Consider the following 21,437-nt stretch of genomic DNA (forward strand, 5'->3'; position numbering starts at 1 on the left):
GGCATTTCCCACAGTACCAGTTAGTAGGCTGGTGATGATACTCTACCTCTTCAGGCCATGGCTCCTACTTGACAAACAGGGAGCAGATCAAGCCCTGTGGGTGGTCGGTAAACCATGTGCTGGTGAGAGTTGAGTGATAAAAGCTAACATTGGGCCAAACAACCACATAATTTTCCAAGCCATCCTTAACTATGCCTCTCTCATTCTCAAGTCTGAGATTTCTCTCAAGTGTTTCCAGGAAACCCAAGAAGCATTGCATGTTGTGGACCTAATGATGGGCATGCGGGTAATTACAGCATTCTCAGATATGGCAGCATGAGTGGTTATAGCGCTCACACGCCGACCTGGCACTTCCTCAGTGCCTCAGTGTCTGCCACGTCTTTAGAATTTATTCAGGTTGAGTCCTGCCATAGAAGTGTGCTGTTTGGACTATATTTGGCAGGAAAAAAACCTGCTATTGCAGTCCTACACTACAGTTATGGGCTTGTTTGTATACACCGGCACTTTATCTTGTTTGGGAATAAAGATAAGTGTCCTGTAGGAATGCTTTTGATATAAATCAGTGGATCCAAGCTTAGGATGTATTTTCTCTTTTGTTTCTCTCTGTAAAACACTATACACTGACAGGCCTGTCAGTCAAAGGTATGTGCTCATATTAAGGAGGGGAATTTAACTGAAGTGTGAAAAAAAAAAAACTGGTACAAAAAACAACAATAAAACAAACATTGAATTTTCCATTGGTAGTAGAAAATATTTGAAGGAAGTCAATAACATAATTCGTCTTCTTTTTATTTATTTATTTCTTTTGTTAAATAAGCTGTTATTCTTGGTGTGGTGCTGACAACAATACCACACAGGAGTGAAAATGTGTAGAAATGTAAAAGTCTTTCTTGATCTTGACACATTGTTTTAATGATAAAATGATAAATACTCCAATTGTTTAATTCTTAAAGCTCTACACGCACATTGTTGAAGGTGCACTTTAAAAAAAAAAAAAAAAAAAAGACTCAGGCTGTTCATTATTTGTTCCTGTACTTTGGTTGGTTTATTAAATGTGAACATTTACTTGGATTTTTTTATTATGCAAGTGTTTTACTGGTCTGACTCACTTAATATCAAACTGGGCTATATGTGCCCCAGGAACTAAAATAAATTTGACATCTCTGCTCTGAGTTTAGTTAGCTGTAAATGTGCAGTTTCTTTACATTTGCTTGTCTTCAAACTCATATAGAGTTGAAATTACGCAACTGTTCAAAGGTGTGTTTTTCTCATTTTCATGAGAAGAAACTGGGCCAGTACTTCTATCAAATACTTTCATACATACATACAGACAAAAAAATACAGAAAAAAAACTATCTAAACTTTTTAGGTTTCTAAAAACGTCTGTTGAAACTTTTTTTTTTTTTTAATTACCGAACTAGTTCATTGAACTGTTGTCATTTATACACTAGTTATAGTTAGAGATTTTTAATTTTCATTATTTACGACACTGGGATGCCACTTCTTGCTTGTACTTTTCATGCAATACGCAATACGTTACACTGATTGAAAACATTACGATCCATTTATCCTGCCGTCACTGAATGCAGCACAGACCCGGGAGAGGACGCGTGAGAGAGTGGGGTGTGTGACGTCATGGCAAGGGTGCCCAGGCCCAGATTGGCGGAGGAGAAGTTTGTGTAGCGCCGACAAATTCTACACACCACAGGCGGGCGTAACACACCGCGCTAAGAAGAAGAAACAGGATTGTTAATAACTTTTTTGGATTGTTTGAGGACTGTAATGTCAGCATTGTGTTAATTTCCGTTTTATCTAAGGTCTCATAATTATTATTAATATTTTAAAGTTAACGTTAAAACAAAAACAAAAAAAAACAGTAGCAACGAGAGCGAACGGTTCTGGATTTATGCCCATCACGTTATAATCAACGCCTTTATTACTGCGTCGTTTTTTGTTTTTCTGGATGAGTTTTTGCGTCCCGTAATTAATGAATAGGTTCCTATCGCTTCAAAGTGTGTTGCATCTCCCACCGGGCGGTCTCGTATGAACCGCGTAGAGGCAGCGACGAGGGGTCGGGGGCTCCGCAAGCAGAGCCGGGCTTCAGGATGAAGATGTCGCGCGGAGGACGCCTGTTCCTGGCGACGTGCCTCGGCTCGCTCTTCGTTCTCGTGCTGTACTTTCAGAGCATCACCAAACCAGGTAAGACCACAGCATAAGTTCCACCCTTTGGGAAGGCAAAACTACACTAACACTGGTGTAGTACTATTTAAAAAACCTTTTTTTTTTTTTTTTAATATTTAAGTACACCAAATAAGACTGCGTTAGATATTGTGCAGTTACAGGAAAGGAGAAAATAGAGGGTCTTTATTGACCTTTGCTAAGCTAGCTCTTTTTCTTATTTAGTGACGTGAAGAAAGAGACTTTGGTATCACGAAACTGAAGGTAAAAAGGCACACTGACTTTATGGTTAACAAAAAAGGGTTTGACAGCATGTGGATGACTAAGTAATAGCGCGCAAAATAAAAGCAATAATACTTCCGTGCTTTTAAATTTCGTCTTGTGGCCTTCCTAGGGTTGTGTGGCTTTGGTAAACAATCATTTTGACATAAATTGTGAGTGTTAATGTGTTACGATGACATGTGAATAAGGTCGCATTGAAAAGTGGAATGCTTTAAAAAAGCCCCCTTTAACCGGCGACCCCCCCACATTCCTCTGCCGGGACCCTCCACTCCTCTCGCCTAGTTTCCAGGGGGGAGCAGAGACACGGAGCTGCGCCGGTGGGACTGCGAGGTGAGGAGTTAAAAGGGCTGAAAGAGATGTCCAGATGATTGATTTGTGCTTCAGGCAAAGCAGCACATGTGCTTAGAGAAGAGGGTGTAAGAACAAATATTTAAATTGCTTTGTCAAGAAGAGAAAAGAAGGAGAGAGCAGCAGAGCAGTTTTTGGTGATATTTTTGGGCAAGAGGAGCTTCATCAGTCAGGGTGGGTTTTTGTTGAAGGGTATCCAGGACAACAGCAGGCATTAAGAAATGGCTGATGGTTGAAGGCAAGATTAGAAATAATTAAATGTACCACAATAATGCACCCCACCTGTATAACACAAAACACATGCCAGACCAAGAAAGCAGAAAAAACCCTTTAAATCATGTTTTGTAGCTGTCAGCAGCAGACACACAGGCCACATGTTGCCAACCCTATAAACAGCACACTTCAGCACTTTCATTGACCTCCCCCTCCATCTACAAATTACATACCCTCACTGCCTGACCCATGGAGGCTTGCCTGCCTTATAGCTCGCTAGTAGCAAAGGAAAGCCACATGAAAAGCCACCTTGGAGCCACATTAAAGAGGACTAATTCACAGGTTGTCAGTAGAGCATCTACTCATTGTGATTTTAAAAACCAGCGCCAAAGTCTCGTTTAGTTTCGTTTCATTCCTCACTTCTACTGTCTTTTGAATCGTCTCGAAATGAAACAGGGTAGAATAATTTATTTTATGTTTATTATATTTTTAGATACTTTTTAACCTACTTTCTTGAGGTATTCATGAGGTATCAGAATTTTCCATGCTTCAGATCCATTCTAGTTTCAGCCAGAACTTGTTCTGTGAACTCCAGTGTCAGGAAAGATGTTGTGATGAGTAGTCTTAAAGAACTACTTCTGCTGCAGATACTAAAGGAAAAAAAAAAAATTTAAGACCTAATCAGGGGCTTTCCACTTCCCCAAAATGTTGACCTTGGTGCAGTTGCATTGACCATAAAGTTGTATGTCATGGTCTGATGGCACAGACCATGTTGTGTTTGTTTGGGTTCTTTGCTTAGTTCCTTATCCCACCCATGTTATTGACTTGATTGAGTTCACCTGTGCCTTGTTATCTTGCTCAGTGTTGTGGCTATTCAGCCTGTGTGTTTTTATTTGGATCGTGTCAGGTTATCATTGTAACTCCTTCTTGTTCTTTAGTTTCTCCAGTTGTTTTCTCCTGGAGTTTGGACTCACCTGTCTCAGTGTGCCCCCCCTTTTGTTTTCACTCTAAGTATTATACACTTCTCTACATTTAGTCATTAGCTATTATTAGCCCTTTATTTACCACAGGCCTGCTGGCAAAAGTACCACCATTGGCGGACTTCCGGAAACAATTACAGTAATAACCCTACATTACATTTCAGAAACCATTTGAATCTTTCCGATAGGACAAACGGTTGCATAATTACGGTAATTCAAATTGCCTTTGATCAGATGTCTTAGCTGTTCATGGCAAGTAAGGACAGGTAACAGGTGCATCGGTGGCGATCGCCTATTGTTAAAGGGTTAATATCTGGCTTTCTTCTATAGCACGTCTTTTGTCCTGTCTCGCTCCCCTCACCCCCAAACAGTGACTGCCCCTGCCTGAGCCTGGTTCAGCCAGAGGTTTCTTCCTCTTAAAAGGGAGTTTTTCCTTCCAAGTTCCCACTGTCGCCAAGTGCTTCCTCATAGGGAGTTGTTTTGACTGTTGGGTTTTCTCTGGAATTATTGCAGGGTCTTTACCCTTAAATATAATGCACTATGAGGCGACTGCTGTGATTTGGCACTATATAAATAAAATTGAATTGAATTGAAAAGTATATGAATTTCCTATTTATTCAACCACCTGCCACTTCATCTTATTAGATTATCTGCTTTTGGGTCCACTTCATGAATTTTATTGTCGATGCGACTTAGTTTAAACTGGATAATTATTTGTGCTGTGTCAACAACACATTTCCTTAAAGGTCCCATTAATGTAAATCTCACATATGTCTCCAGAATGTAAAATACCACATAGATTGTTTCCCACACTATGGCCAGATATGCGCAGTTACGAGCTGTGCGTTGCGTTTTTGCGAATAATTTGTCCTCATAAAACGCACTGTGAAAAAATTAATTCAACATCAAGTGATAATGAGCTGGTCCTGATGTTTCTAAACAAGAGAAGGAAGAACCAGAGATTCTGGGTTTGTCCAACTGTCACGAGAAAGCAGCAGCAGGGGATATTGCATGGTTTGATCCCAGAGTTGAAGCTGCATCACGGCCACTTTTGTACATGTCAGTGCTTGAGTGCTTGAGCTCTTGTAGGCAGAGTTGGGAGTACATTTGAGGAGGCAGAGAGCTAATTTCAGAGAGTCAGTTGACCTGGAGCAGCGTCTAGCTGTGTGTCTGAGGAAAAACAGTATTATTTTACTGGTCCCATATCACTGTACATTCAGTATATTGGAGCGCGTTTTGAGCTATGAGCTCACATGTTGCCAGATGCAATGGTCTGATTGGTCAGATCTGTGTATTTGCGGAAAAATCTAATTTAAGCCAAAAAATAACTGCCGCATATTTGTCCTGTGAAATTACACGGTCATTATGAACGGCTGCATTGTTTTTAATGCACGAAACATTCACACAAATTTTACTCGTCCGGTGTGTAAAGGCCTTAACTGTACTGAAACACAAACACAGAGGAACACACACCCAGCACTATTCTTTTGTTATACATCGGCCCTCAAGTTTCTATTGATCATTGTTGGGCCTCCATTTTCTCCAGAGCTTTGATCTATGTGCATACGATCAACGCTAATAATTACATTAGCGACATTAGCTCTACTAGGCACTGGTTGTCCTTTTCCTGTGGGGACGTTGTCATCTGAAGTATCTCAAGGGAGCGGCTTCAGTTCCTATAAATAAATACATTTAGCTCCTGACCATCCACAGAAGGATATTTAGCATCAATGTTAGCAGCATGCTAGAATACTTGCTCAGCATAGACAGTGTGGTACCAACCTAGGGAGAAATGGCAATATATACTGGTTACTTGCTTTCTATGTAGAAAGAGGGGAAAAGATATATATGCATGTGCTCTAATATGGGACAGCATGTCATGGAAAATTTGGGCTTTTAGATTAAACATTTTATTTTAATTTTATCTCATTATAGACTTTCAAGTTGTTTTCAGCTGGTCCTAAAAAAAAAAAAAAAAAAAAAAAATCTGGACTATGGTGATAGCAAATGCACTTAAAAGGTGTCAGCCTAGGAATACACCAAGCACACATCTGTGATGTTTGCAGTCTTTTGCATGGCTTCAGATACATGACCAGATACTTAATGTATCTATCTCTGTCAGCTCCATTCCACATATGGCATCTGTGATAGGAGAGGTTAAAAAATGAGGTGCACTCAGAGCAAAGAAAGAGAAAATGACAGTAAATGGCAGCTTAATGACTCATACAGAGTTGAAATGAAACTATTTGCAGTATATTTACTGTTTTTTTTTTTCATTTATTATCTTATTAATAAACTCCAATTCCAAAAATTTGTATTCTTGGGTAGGTATTTGCTACATTTTTTAAGTTGGGTTAGATGCTGCCTTACACAGAAAAGAGTAATTTAGCACCGGTACAGGCAGATGGCTTAAGCCAGTGGTTCTTAAACTTTTTCCATCCTTCCCACTTCGCTGGATGAAATCTTTTCATGCCCCACATGAAGCTCCTCATAGTTTGAGAAACCTTAATGTAGTAACCTTGGCCTTAAGCCAAGGTTACTACATTGGATCAGACCTGGAAAAAGTTGGATTGGTGCATCCCTACCTGTGGTGCTCTTTCTGCCCTCTTCGTCTCCTTTGTAAAGGTTGACAAGGTTTCTGTCAGAAATAAACCGGGCACATATGTTTAACTGTGCATCTGCTGGAATCAGAAGCAGCTCTTAAAATTGGCCCAGATCATTTTCTGATTATTTAAGCTACTTCTTCAAAATAATATATAAAACAATGAAATAAATGGGTTATTTCCTCTTTTTTTTCTTCTTCTTCTTTTCTGGTTTGACTGCCTCTCATCACCTTCGGCATTGGTTTAATGGTTCCTGACTGGAGGCTTGACTATGAACCAGCTCCTGATGCTTGCATGAAGTTAGTGGATGGTGGATGGTTAGTGGATTCACTGACATTCTTATTACAATTTATCTGGATAGTGCCCTAATTAAACCCAGGCTTACAAGTGAAATGCAGGCACACTGATGGAGACATCCTTATGGAAACTGGGTTTTGTCTGCAGTGGAATTCACTTCCAGTAATAGTGTGTGACTGTTGGTGGAGGATTGGGTAACCAGTGTCAAATGGTGCTGATGGTAACAAAGTCAGTTGTTGCATCACTGTGATGTTTTCATAACACTCCCAGCCTTTGTGAATTTTTGTAACGCTTTGCTCTCCCAATAAAAAAAAAGGAATACTTTGTCTCTATGGCTGCATACATGATTAATTGCAACAAAAACATACATAATGATGAAAGTATAGTATTGTAGTCCAACAGTGCTACACACTGCCAATTAAATGTACTTTTTTTATACTGGACAGGAAGAACAGTGCACATTATTTTTGTGCTTCCATTGTCAGACTTCCTAAGACAACACCCTGGGTTTGGTGTTTAGGAAAGAAACACAAAGTCCTGTCCAGAGTGGTGTTATGAACTCATTGACCTAAGTCGTGTTAGATGTATTGCTCTATCAACTGCTAACTTAGTTAGGAGTTTGACTGAAATGAGATTCAGATATATTACAAGAGGCTTAGTGATATGATCTGAATGAGTATATCTTGTGTCTAAGCTTATAAATCAGCAGTGAAGCGTGACTCAGTTTAGCTCCAAAGTTTGTCGTCATACAGTGGCTGTGCAATGTAGTTTTTATGATTTCATTTGTTGAATTTTTAAAGTTGACAGACAGCTAACTTGAGTTTTTAAGCTGTCGCATTTGACAATTGTCTTACCGCTGTGATTGAAACTGTCTTATTTTATTGGCAAGAATACTCAACTCAGCAAAACAATGAAGATATGTGTCAAAGAAGACTCATTATGCTGACATCAAACTCCATATTTTGATTCTCTACAAGAGTAGCCTTGCATGGTTGACAGTTTAAAATAATCCTCATCTCCTGCTTCAGTTCATCAGCTGTCTGAAACAAATAGAAGGCCATCCTCCATTTAAGTCAGCTTTCTTATGTTTGGCTTCCCAGTGAAAACAAATAGTTTGACCAGCAGGTAACAGCAAAAGCAAGCTGTTGTGTTCATAGCCAGAGCTGTATGCCTGAGATGAACATATTTAGGTAATCTGCTCTAATGAAATCATACAAACTGTGTGAAGCAGAGCATTTATTGCACTCAAAGGTCTGAGCTTTTGGCACATAGGGATTACTTTAGAGCTGTGGTTCTGAAGCTGTGGGGTGCACAGCCACTGTGGGTGGGGCTCGGATGGCCAGGTGACAAATATGATGTCACACTAAAAGAAATATATTCAATTTAAGGAAAATGAGCAAATGTTTAGATACTTACTCTGGATGGCATTGCATTGGCCTCAAGTAATGCTGTGAGAAATCTTGGAAGTCATTTTAGACCAGGATATGTCCTTCACTGCACATACTAAACAAATATGCAGTACTGCTTACTTGCACTGGCACAATATTTCTAAAATTAGAAACATCCTGTCTCAGAGTGATGTTGAAAAACTAGTCTAGGCTGGACTATTGTAATTCATTACTGTCAGGCTGTCCTAAAAGCTCCCTGAAAAGCCTTCAGCTGATCCAAAATGCTGCAGCTAGAGTACTGACAGGGACTAGAAAGAGAGAGCAGATTTCTCCCATATTGGCTTCTCTTCATTGGCTCCCTGTTGGCTCCCAAATCCTCATAAATAAGGTCTTGAATAATCAGGCCCCATCATATCTTAAAGACCTCATAATACCATGTTGTCCCAACAGAGATCTTCGTTCTCAGACTTCTGGTTTGCTTGTGGTTCCTAGGGTATTTAAAAGTAGAATGGGAGGCAGAGCCTTCAGCTTTGAGGCCTCTCTTCTGTAGAACCAGCTCCCAGTTTGGAAACACCCTCTCTACCTTTAAGATTAGACTTAAATATTTCCTTTTTGATAAAGCTTATAATTAGGACCAGATCAGGTGACCCCCTTAATTACATTGCTATAGGCCTAGGCTGCTGGGGATTGCCTATGATGCACTGAGCATTTTTTCTTCACTCACCTCTTTTTCACTTTCTATGTGTTTATGTCCCACTTTACATTTAATCATTAGTTATTATTAATCTCTGGCTCTCTTCCAGTCTGTTTTTTCTCCTGTCTCCCTCCTCTCACCCCCAACTGGTCATGCAGATGGCTGCCCCTTCCTGAGCCTGGTTCTGCCAGAGGTTTCTTCATGTTAAAAGGCAGTTTTTCATATCCCATTTGACTGGTGATCTTAGACATGCAGTTTTTATTCAGATAATGCTTCAAATAAATACCTGGAGGTGTTTGAAGATGGCTGGCTGGTTGTGTGACTTGGTTCTAGAAGGAGTTTGATTACTTGCAGACACTGACCTCGTTAATTAAAGGTTTGACCATGTTTAATATGACCTGCCATATGACAGAAAAAAGGGAAGGCATAAGAAGTCCCTTTAATGTAGCACTATTTGATCAATGCAGGGAGCTTTTCCTTGAGGGATTTAAAGTGTCACTTAGTAAAGGATCAGTCAGTTTTTCACTAAGGTCTGTTACATGGAGGAAGTCAGCACCATATTCATCATTTCACATTAAAGTGTGAACAATAAATTTGTTTGATTGATTCCAGAAGCGACACTACCATTACTACTTATAATTAATTGGCTGGTTCCTCAAAAGAAAAAAAAATGTTGATTTAGGACACATTGTTGAAATATCCCTGACATAAGCTGTTTCCACTCAGTTTCTGTCATGAGACACATCATTGTTTGAACAAAAATAGAAGTGAACATGCAGTTTCTTTCCACACTCATTCTTCTTTCATATGGTTGCTTTGACCCAGCTGTGCTGCATCAGTGTCACTGTGCGAATGTCCATTCAGTGTGAAATGTGTGCATCGCCGAACATTCACCAAAAGTGGAGCAAATTTATCACCTTTAAAAAATGTGTTATGAACTGTAACTCTGCTAATTTGAGTTTTCTATGCATTCAGTTTGACACAAGAAACTACTTTCTCTAATCAGCATGAAATTTACAGTGTGCACAAAATGACATTTTGCGTCAGCCGAGTCAATCATCCTGCCATCATTAAAATAGGGTTTTGATATTCTGTGAAACTCAGACCAGGCTGCGGCAGGTTGACCCTGAGCAGAGGCAGGATTTGCTAAATCATCATTTCTGGACGTGAATATTTTCTCCGTTCGCCACGCTGTTTGCTCTGCACTCACCCTCGCCAACTTTTTCCCACTTCATTTGCTGGCCAGCTGTATGCAACTTTGCGTGCTCTAGGGTGGCAAAACGCCTCTCCGTGTTTCCCAGCTGTGGGAGGCAATAGCAGATTGTCTGCTCAGCTAAGTGATGTGCCTGTGGCATCTGAACAATATAAGCCCTTCTGATTTCCACCATGCTGCTGTTTTAAGTCTCGAGTGGTCTGTCACAAGTGCCGCCACACAAAGGAAACTGAATTCACTGAATGCGAATTGAATTTATAAAGCGAACTGTCAGCCGTGGATGATGGAAAGCTGTTTCGACAGGCTTCACTGAGGCTTCACCAACTGAATCCACTCTGGTTCTCCTGACAGTGATGGATTCCACATCACAACTCTGAATAGAGGCATCATCAGGGCCCACTCTGTCATCTCACCCACACACAGTCGGTGTGCGATTCATTATTTTTCACCTAAAAATATTGTAGAAGCACACTATAATCTTTGTCATTAAACACATGCATTTGACACAAAAACACCACGTTCATATCTATTCATACACGCAGCTAAACCGAACAAACTTCTTCATTTGCATATATGCACACTGACACTTATCATCTGACACTGATAACAGTGCAGCTGTTGTGACACAACGTTGTGATGTCTTAAAGGTCTCCAGCAGAGCTGACAGCTCATTAGAGAGAGCGCTGCACACCATGTGCTACAGCTGCTGCCAGTTTGTACTGTCTCACTTTGTGGGGTGTATCAAACATCTACTTGTTAATATTCCAGTAATGTTCCTTTATTAAACCACAAACATTAAGGGTTTTGTTTTTTGAGGAAGCATCAAAGCATAAGTGGATTTATACCCAAAGATGAGAGCTGGAGGCTTGTGTCTTAAGTACTTACAGATGAATTGATTTTTTATATTTCTGAAGTATACAAAACACTACTACTGATACTTAAAGAGACAGGAGTGAATTGGTCATACTGCAGTGATTCACACCAACAAGAACCACAAGATGGGAAGGGCTAACTGGTTGGCAGTGACTGGATTATCAAGTTGACAACGGGAAGATTGTTTGCTAGTAAATTGTAAGTGGATGTCATTTTTCTCTTGTACACACTGTTCTAACAGGATTTTCTGTTTGTGTTCATGTCCTTCTAGCAACTTAACATTTTTTCAACAGCTGCTCCAGGTGGCAGGAAAATGGTTGAAGCTGGTGCTGCACTGAAGCATGTTCAACTTTATCTGACATGTTTTACACATCTGTGTTGCTCTGTAATTACACATCAAACACTAGCTGCCAGCGGGGCTACTATGCTGAGTTTAGCTTCTTGTGTAAGAACACTAACAGAGCTGAGCTGATGGTTGCTGGAGTTGTATGTAAAATGCTGAAGAGCGGTTCCTTTTGCTGAAATTATCGGAACTTAAAAAACAGTTCTGAGTAAACCGAGTTTAAACACAGATAGGCAGAGGTGTAGAAATGATAGAGGCAGATGGCTGCATCAGCAGGAGTGATGTCACAGACAGATGACAGTCGATTATGTGCAGAGTGCAGATATATTTCAGGCAAGCCTCAATTCTGACGTGAGATTTTTCAGGTCTTTCAGGTGAAAGAGGATGTGATGACTTACAGGAATTGGTTCAGTCAGTGTTTCTGCTGCACATTTGTTGGAAGTGTGCACATAAAAATAAGAAGAACAAGAGTAAAATGAAAAGCAGCTACCAGCTCAGTAGCATCACTAATTGGAAAACCATCTCGTCTTGTTGGTCAAATCACCACCATCTGCAGCCTGTAGCACATGAATGTTGTGACACCTTAAATCAAGCTGTGCTCATAACAGCTCCTGAAAAATGCTATTGTCTGCCCCTGCCGTCGCTGGTTTGAAATCGTGTTTTTTTCTTTCAGTCGCTTGTGAACCAGACTTTTATGTACCTCAAACAAAATACATTACACTGCAGGTTTCTTACAGCTCATGGAAACTTCCATTACGTGGACCTTATAAAGACAGGTCTTCTTTTCAAGTGCAATTAAGCTGAATTATACCCCCTTCGAGTATACTGATGCAGCATAATCCTCTGTGCCTCGCATGTAACGTGATCACAGAGGGGAAGAGGCTTTTCAAAAGAAAGAGGAAGCTTCTTTGCCAAGAGAGAAGGGTAGAGATTTGCCTTGCCTTTGTGGTCCCAACACAGTGCTTCTTGCTTAGGGTTTATAAAGATCCAGACTAGTGTACAAGCTTGATGGAACCTCATTGGTTTAGGAATACAAAAGCAACATGGCTTCAAACACGGGATAGACTAGTAGGCCGGTTCTATCCAAGTCCAACACGGGCCTGTGTGGGTGTAGTAAGACTGGGGCCTCTTCTGCGCAGTTGATATGGTGTCACTTCCTGATATGAGAGGAAGTGGTGGTTTACTGGTGGATGTGACAGAACACTCAGCACACACACACACACACACACACACACACACACACACACACACACACACACCAAAAGAAAAAAATACGGTTTGGGTCAATCAGAGTGTAGACGTATACTTGTGATGCTTTATAAAATATCAGAAAATTTGATAAAATGATGTCGAGTCAGTGGATGTAGAGCCGCTTGCATTACTAACGCACACCAGTGGACTGTGTGCACACATATTTATTTGTGCAAGTAAATTGTGTGTCACCTTGACTACAAACATGACTTAGATACCACAACTGTGCTTATCAGCCAGGAACCACATAAACAAACAAATGTACTGAGAGGGATGATATAGTGGCTGAAGATGACAGATAGCAGTGACTGAATATTCAGTGAGTGCAAATTTGATGTGAAACAACAGATAAACCTCAAAGAGTGTAATGACAGGCTGTAGCATTTAAACCACTTGTTATTTGTTTCTTCTCCTGTCTTAATGAATAACGGAATAAATAAGGAAACTATAGTTTCCTTGGCACAAAGAGGGAATAAACAGCAGCCCTATGTGTGCAAGTCCAGTGTTTGACAGGCTGGTGAATTGACTCCTGGGAGTCACAAGGATTTGTACAACATATCACAATTGTCCTTCACATGGCTGTTTAAACGTCCCACACTGGACCGCAGTGATCGACTGACTTCCAGCCTAGCTAAAAATATGATTACCTTCACCAAGGGGGTTTTGGTAGCCTTTGCACGCGTGTTATTCTGTCTGTAAGCACGATAGCTCGAAAAGTTTGAATGAATTCTGATGAAACTTTGCAAGGGTGTAGAGTGGGGTCATGTTAAAAGTTTCCATTTAAATTAATACCTCAGTGCATTCAAGTTTATACATTTGCCAAATTAATTTTAGAAAAAAAAATGGCAATCACATCAAAACAGGTCACATTTAAAATAATATAACCTATGTTAACATTGTTTAGAGCATTTATTTGCACTGGTCTCATTTCAGCTTGGTGTGAGAGTCCTTACAGCATACTACTGCTAGTTTCTCCTTTCCCTGCTCTCAGTCTCAGAGTGCATCACCTCACACACGTGTCACGTATGGAGTGGAGCTGACAGGTGAAGTGGAATAACATAAATCCAGGTGCTGAGTTCACATTGTGATGGCTGACATTACATTGTTGCCTGTGTTTGCCATTTCCTGTCCTCCCCTCAGGACTTTGGTATGGATGGAAAACCTAAACATTTCATCTCCATGCAGTGTTTATACTCAGAGGAGACAGTGAACCATTAACATAAGCAGAGACACCAAGTGTCTGTTGACCTACTTTCCAGCTTCCTGAGGAAGTGTCCGGGGTTTGCTGAAGGCTTAATATGTGCAGAGCTGTGCTGTAGACTGAGAGCTCACACACCTCATTCATTGTAATTAGTAATACCTGGAAGTTTCCGGCTCATTTTAAAGCCTGTGTATTTCATACCTTTGGGATGCCAGTTTGCAGCTATTGTAACTTCATGAAGTGCAGCTAACTTTCAGTCTGAGCTTCTTTACTTATTTATACAAAATCATATCAGAAATTAGATGCTATCAGGGTTCTAGCTAGCGGTTGATTGCCGGGCTGAGAATTTCAGCTGTTAGGTACCAGAATGCATCGCTATCACCACAGCAAGCCCCCACCCCCGATCATTCGTTCGGTACCCTCCGATAACGCCGGCCTGTGAAATTTTCTGCCGAGAACACTGGTTATTTATTTTGGCTTGGTGTGGATTTTATATGAGTGCAGGGAAGACTTAGATATCTATCTGTGCGTGTTGGTGATGATGTGGCACAGATTACCCAGAGGAAGCTGAGGATTTGGATGGTTCATGTGAGCTCACGCAGAGAGGAGGAGGGACAGGGAGAGGCAGTGTCTCCACAGTCTCAGCCTCGCAGTCTGTCTCAGGTCTTTTTGTTGTGTGACTGTACACATTTGCTCAATCACCATTTGTTCTCCTTTTAGTGTCTTCTGCTTCCTCAAAATAGCAGGAAGCAGTTATGATTTACAGCTTCATGTCAATCTGGAACAAGTAACAATGTATTTTATCACAATCCCAAGGTGATGTTTTTTTTTTAAATATAGGTGCCATCTCAGGACAGCATCAGTTCAGTTTTATTTACTTGATGTAGCTCAGCAGAAAAGAAGAGACGAGGTAGGAGGGAAATGGCTTCTATCGCTATCTGGATTCCATACTTGTACATCATAGCCCTTCACCTTCCTGACTGATATTCTTTCCATATGATGGTATGGAGTCCCCCCACATGCTTAAATTGCATGAAGTACATTCCCCACATCTACTCACCTCTGTCTCACTCTGGCTTTGTGCATGATGTAAAGCAGCCCTCTCCATTGTTCAGGCACATGTGCAAAACAAATTTCTGTTCTCACTTAAGTAGCATTTACTGCAGACCCAAACACTGCCATGACGTTTGCAGGGGGGTGGGGGGGTGGCATGGAGGAATGAAAGAAGGAGAAAGATGTGTTTACAGAGGTTGAAGAAGGGAGGGAAGGCAGTCACAAGAATCCAGTTAAATCAGAAAAGAGAGACTACAAGAGAAGTGTTGGTAATGTAGGTGTTGGAGTTTGGAAGGAACACAGTTCTTATGGAATCTACAGTATAAATGAATAGTGGGAGATCACGTCATGACTAAATTAAACCAGCAGAGGGGTGGAAAGTCAGCTCTGCCTGACCTTCCCTATAATTCCATCTGGAGAGCCTTACAGTGTAATTTAAACCTGTGCAAATATATGAGATACTATTCAAAAAAGGCTGTTTCTCATTAGTGACCTACTGTACATGCACACTACATTTAAAAAAATAACAGTAATGTGGTTACACATAAATCAGTGGTTGCATGTGTTCTCTTGTTGAAATATGACACAACATGCAGTCGGTTTACTGTGATGTTCCACATATCCTGTGGAAAGATGAGCTGGAACATCAGTCTACTGTAGCACTGAAACCACTTACTTCATATTGTGCAGAAGCTCCTTGTGGCACTAAAACAGCTCTGCTCCATCAGAATGGACACAGGACCTCTGTGGGTGTCCTGTAGTGGCTAGCACAGTGGGGCCTGTGGGTTGTGGGGTGGGACCTCCATGGATTGAGTTTGTTGGAGGTTTGGAGTGGGGTCTGGTGGGTTTTGAGTTTGTGATCAAAGGCTTAGGCTCATTTTTTTTATTGTTAAGTGCATTCCCGGATTCCCGGTTTTTGTTGTGTGGCAGGGCTAGGGGAGACCACTGCCTTTGGGGAGTGTTGTTGCTGTGGTATGTGTGTGCATGTGTGTGTGTATGCATGCTTGGTTTGCCAACTAAAGAGCTGGCAAACCAACCACACACCAAAGTAACATCCACACACTTTTTTAGACCTCATGGTACAGGGACAATTGCAGCCACTGTGATGTGACACACTGGTTAATGAATCTCTGCTGCGAAGCCTCAAGATGTCTGTTTTTGCTGCCACCATCTTGGTGTAGTGAACTGGGCGTGATGAGTGAGGGACGGCTCTGATTGAGAACACTTGTCAGCAGCACGTTAAAGCACAAAATGAACATCCTTCAGCAGGACTTGAAGGAAACGACTGAGACCAAAAATCCGTCAGGAAATTGTTTACTCAGGTCACAGACAAGGGAGCTTTCACAGGTTGTTTTCACATAGACTCCTACACAGTCATTCTTTGTTATGCAACCAGATGAGCTGCCCCCTGCTGAATATTATTGCAGGCTTAAGGCACCACTGCATCAATGTCACTTTTATTGTCAGTCTTTTTTTGTTGTCTAGTCTGTGAGTGTGGTGAGACTATCACTTTTATTCATCTTGCAGTAGTTTTAATTCAATTCAATTTTATTTATATAGCGCCAAATCACAACAAACTGTCGCCTCAAGGCGCTTTTTATTGTGGGTAAAGACCCTACAATAATACAGAGAAAACCCAACAGTCAAAACGACCCCCTATGAGCAGCACTTGGCGACAGTGGAAAGGAAAAACTCCCTTTTAACAGGAAGAAACCTCCAGCAGAACCAGGCTCAGGGAGGGGCAGTCATCTGCCGCGACCGGTTGGGCTGAGGGGAGAGAAAGACATGCTGTGGAAGAGAGCCAGAGATTAATATCAATTAATGATTAAATGCAGAGTGGAATATAAACAAAGTAAATAAGGTGAATGAGAAACAGTGCATTATGTGAACCCCCCAGCAGACTAGGCCTATAGCAGCATAACTAAGGGATGGTTCAGGGTCACCTGATCCAGCCCTAACTATAAGCTTTATCATAAAGGAAAGTTTTAAGCCTAATCTTAAAAATAGAGAGGGTGTCTATCTCCCGAATCCAAGCTGGAAGCTGGTTCCACAGAAGAGGCGCCTGAAAGCTGAAGGCTCTGCCTCCCATTCTACTCTTAAGTATCCTAGGAACCACAAGTAAGCCAGCAGTCTGAGAGCGAAGTGCTCTGTTGGGGTGATATGGTACTATGAGGTCTTTCAGATAAGATGGTGCCTGATTATTCAAGACCTTGTATGTGAGGAGAAGAATTTTAAATTCTATTCTAGATTTAACAGGGAGCCAATGAAGAGAAGCCAATATGGGAGAAATCTGCTCTCTCTTTCTAGTCCCTGTCAGTACTCTAGCTGCAGCATTTTGGATCAGCTGAAGGCTTTTCAGGGAGCTTTTAGGACAGCCTGATAATAACGAATTACAATAATCCAGCCTAGAAGTAATAAATGCATGAATGAGCTTTTCAGCATCACTCTGAGAAAGGATGTTTCTAATTTTAGAAATATTGCGCAAATGCAAAAAAGCGGTCCTACATATTTGTTTAATATGTGCATTGAAGGACATATCCTGATCAAAAAGGACTCCAAGATTTCTCACAGTGTTACTGGAGGCCAAAGTAATGCCATCCAGAGTAAGTATCTGGTTAGAAACCATGTTTCTAAGATTTGTGGGGCCGAGAACAAGAATTTCAGTTTTATCTTTAATGTTGTGTCTGATTGCTCTATCTGTTTCATTAACACACATTTATTGTTTAAATGCAGAAGCTGGTTTGAAGACTGGCCGTAGACCAGGGAAAAGCAGGAGAAGTCCACTGCCGACCCTTTATAATGGAGACCAAGTGAGAACAACGACACACACGTACTCCACACACACTATATAGTTTGACTTGAGGGCTACAGCTAGTAGGTCGCAAGGTTCTCTTTAAATGTACTATCAACCACAACTTCTCAGTAAATTAATATTTAGGTTTGGGCTCAGGCTTATTGGTCAAATACCGTCTCTGATGTCTTATTCTGTAGTGTACAGACTTCAAAGTTGCATCAAACTTCTCAGCTAACATTCGAAAAACCTCCTACAGCCAACTCTGTCAGTCTTCATAGCGAAACTATTTGCAGACCTTTCAAAGAGCCAGATCTTTAGTAAAATGAGTCTTCAGTAAAATGTTTTCCACATGTAATCCTTAAAGAAGTTAAATTCTGTACTGACAGCTGGCCTTCAGCAGTTTTTAAAAGGCGTTTTGTTGAAAGTTGTTTGTGCCTCTCCCTCTTTCTTTCTGCATCGCCCTCATCACAAGCAGCCGGAACTGTTGGCAGCTCACACGTCCCTCCAAGGCCGCAGGGAGCTGCTGGAGCAGGCATGTCTGGGCCACATGAGGAAGCGCCGCGTGCTTTCACCCGAGGATCTCAAACACCTGATTGTTGATGACAAGCACAGCCTTATTTACTGCTACGTACCCAAGGTTGGTAACCATGTACAGATGAAATTAAAGAAAAGAGGTTTGAGAGAATGTGAGAAGAATGGTTGATGGTACTGAGAGGACCTGAACACCTTTAGTCCTTTTTAATCATGGGTACTGGGTCATAAGTGTGTCTCATCCCTCAGACTTTATTTCACAGGTGATTTCTTTTCTGACCTACAGGTAGCCTGCACTAACTGGAAGCGTGTCCTCATGGTCCTCACCAGCGACGGCCGCTACACCGACCCCCTCGCCATCCCTGCAAATGAGGCCCACGTCGCAGGTAACCTCCGCACGCTTTCCGAGTTCTCGGTCGCGGAGATCAACCAGCGCCTTCGCAGCTACCTCAAGTTCATCTTCGTGCGGGAACCCTTCGAGCGGCTGGTGTCGGCCTACAGAAACAAATTCACACGCAGATACAACACTGCCTTCCACAAACGCTACGGAACCAAAATCATCCGCCGGCACAGGCTCAACCCCAAGCCTGAAGCCCTTGAGAAAGGAGATGACGTGTCTTTCCCTGAGTTTGTCCAGTATCTCGTGGACCCTCGGACACAACGGGAGGAACCTTTTAATGAGCACTGGGAGCGAGTGCACTCCCTTTGCCATCCCTGCCTGATCCACTATAATGTGGTGGGGAAATACGAGACTCTGGAGGCTGATGCTCAGGCCGTGCTCACATTAGCCGGAGTGGAGGGGACACTTCAATTTCCAACATCTGGGAAGACCACCAGAACAGACGGCCACATGGCAGCACGTTACTTTAAGCACATCAGTCCTTTGTATCAGAAGAAACTGTTCAACCTGTATCGAATGGACTTCTTGCTCTTCAACTACTCCACACCAGAGTATCTCAGGACTCGATGAGCACCACTTGTCCTTTGATAATTTAGCACTTTGAGTTGCTACTTTTGTATCATTCCCTGCATTTGTGTGGTTCATCACAAGCACAAACTTGTCACTGGGACTCTCCGAGGAAAGCCGGTGACGGTTGCGGAGAGTCGCTTGATTTTCTGGTTTCATTTACTCAGTAATTCCAGAAAGTCAAGCCACTCAAAATTCTGCCAGGGAAGAAGACAGACGATATGTGTGTGCCCTTATCTACTGAGTGAGGATGGTGTTTGTTTTTAGCATAAAAGAATGCAGAAGCAGGTGACACATGATCTCCATACAAACGGATCCTTTTGGTGTTTATTTCCATTTCTCACCATAATTTTGTTTCATCAAATTTAGCAAACCTTGCTTTGATTTTTAGTTTCATCATTGTAGAGGTGGGGAAATTTGCTTCACAATCATTTTTCTGCAGTGCTCACTACAATTTTTTTTCCATCTTCTCAGACTTATGAAATCAGTACTTCAGAGGAGCAGGTTCTCTTCTCGCACTGAGCACAGTGTCGCCAGATCTTAGGAAGGCCTTTATTTATGTCAGTATTTATTGTTTTAGAAAACGAGGATTTGGGCTCATTTTTCAGAGAAAGTGTTTTTTTTTTCTGAAAGAACAAAAGCTTTTCTCAGAGTGAATATCTTGTTGTCTCAGCTCTTGCACATTAACTGATGCTAAAACAGAAAATTGTCATCATATATCAGCCTCCTGCTGAAAAGCTGCACAACTCTTGTTCACACCAACTCCCACAGATCTGAGAGGGATTTCCAGGGACACTCCCTCATTCCAGCAAAAGTTTGTTGCCATCCTTTATCTATCGCTGCCTGTATTTAGCTCTGGGCAGGTAGGTTGAATAAACAACCACATAGCTGTGGTCGGGGCTGAGTCTAGCCCAGCGCTACCCCTGGTCAGAGCTCCCCTTGTTGGAGTGTATGCAAGCACATGGAGGTTTAATCCACCTATGGTCATCTGCACTGCAGAGCCTTGTTCAGTAAATATGATGAGTACACTGTTTGACCTTCATTAACTCTTTCAATATGCATTTAAGATTGGCTTGAAACATTTGCCAAAGATAAAAATAACTTGTTTAAAATTCACAATACCTCAGATACTTCCTTGCAGTCGTCAGTGAGAGATCTGCTAAAATTTGTTTAGGAATAATATTAAACTGAAGTTTCTCAGAGTTGCACAGTCTATCAAGAGCTGGGATTGCTTAGTCTAGGTTGCGAAGGCATGACCACAAAAACAACAGAAGCGAACATTTCCATTAAATACACACGTCCTGCAGTTTGCTCAGTGTACACTGAAGCCAGTGCTTTAAAAGGTGCCGCTGTTTAATCTCATTTCCAAGTCTTCCAGGTTTCTGTTGTAAAGGATGTTATTTTAATCAGACACATGCCAATCTTTGTTATTGTTACTATTTTCCTGTAATTATGCTTTGAAAAGTGCAATATTAGTATGTGTTAGAAGCTGTGTCTTTATTCAAGCCTTAATTTTGTGCCATATTTGATTTTTCTGTTGCAGCTGTGGATTACAGGGTGTTCCTTTCCAGTGCTTTCCTGTGTAATTTAAGCAATAATGTACAAGAAGCTGCAACTTGGCAAAACCTGATCATACATTTTTTTTTTTTTCTCTTCTGGTTTGACATGCTGCACAAAATACATGCTTCACCTTTTAATTTTGAATCTAGTAAATCTTCGTCTGAGGTGCGCTGACGCTGCTGTGTGGGACACAGCTAGTCAAAGAAGCCATTTTCTGTAGAAATGTTCCTCGAGTCAGATCTTTGTCACGGTGAGTCATCGTGAAATGGTGAACAGAGCACAGTTGGAAAGAATTTCTAATGAATTTGTGACACCAAGCTGTGAATTTGATAACTGAAGTGCACTTCCTGATGTAATAGTGAATGACTGGTTACCTTGAAGTTTCAAAAAATACAAACCCACAATGGCAGCACTGTGTGTGCGTGTCTGTTTTATCATTACAAACTGGTTTCTTACACTTGAACATATTTGAATACAGGTGTGCAGAAACGATACCTCCGGGTGTTTTGCCCTGATTTCTGCAATTCATGCAGGCACTATTCATGCATTCTTGGCACTTTCACCTGATGGCAGTTGGAAAGGTAAAATAGCCCAAAACTGTAAACCCATACACATGGTGCAGTAGTAGTACTTTTTTGTCCAATTTAGATAATGCTGTAGAAAGGCAA

The 21,437-nt window shown here is 41.4% G+C and overlaps 1 protein-coding gene across 2 annotated transcripts; it reads left to right on the forward strand.

Moving 5' to 3' along the window:
- The first annotated feature begins 1,655 nt into the window (after positions 1-1,655).
- LOC115782898 (carbohydrate sulfotransferase 11-like) lies at positions 1,656-21,413 on the forward strand. 2 transcript variants are annotated; one of them, XM_030733400.1, is made up of 4 exons: positions 1,656-2,199; positions 17,651-17,727; positions 18,184-18,348; positions 18,529-21,413. In XM_030733400.1, exons 1-4 carry the CDS (start codon positions 2,106-2,108, stop codon positions 19,210-19,212), a joined length of 1,020 nt encoding a protein of 339 aa, XP_030589260.1. In that variant the 5' UTR covers positions 1,656-2,105; the 3' UTR covers positions 19,213-21,413. The 2 variants fall into 2 exon arrangements, with proteins under 2 accessions (XP_030589260.1, XP_030589261.1); XM_030733401.1 differs by having other exon boundaries at positions 18,187-18,348.
- The last annotated feature ends 24 nt before the right edge of the window (positions 21,414-21,437 follow it).

The sequence above is a fragment of the Archocentrus centrarchus genome, chromosome 7 (genome assembly GCF_007364275.1).
Source record: "Archocentrus centrarchus isolate MPI-CPG fArcCen1 chromosome 7, fArcCen1, whole genome shotgun sequence".
In the NCBI taxonomy this organism is placed as follows: domain Eukaryota; kingdom Metazoa; phylum Chordata; class Actinopteri; order Cichliformes; family Cichlidae; genus Archocentrus; species Archocentrus centrarchus.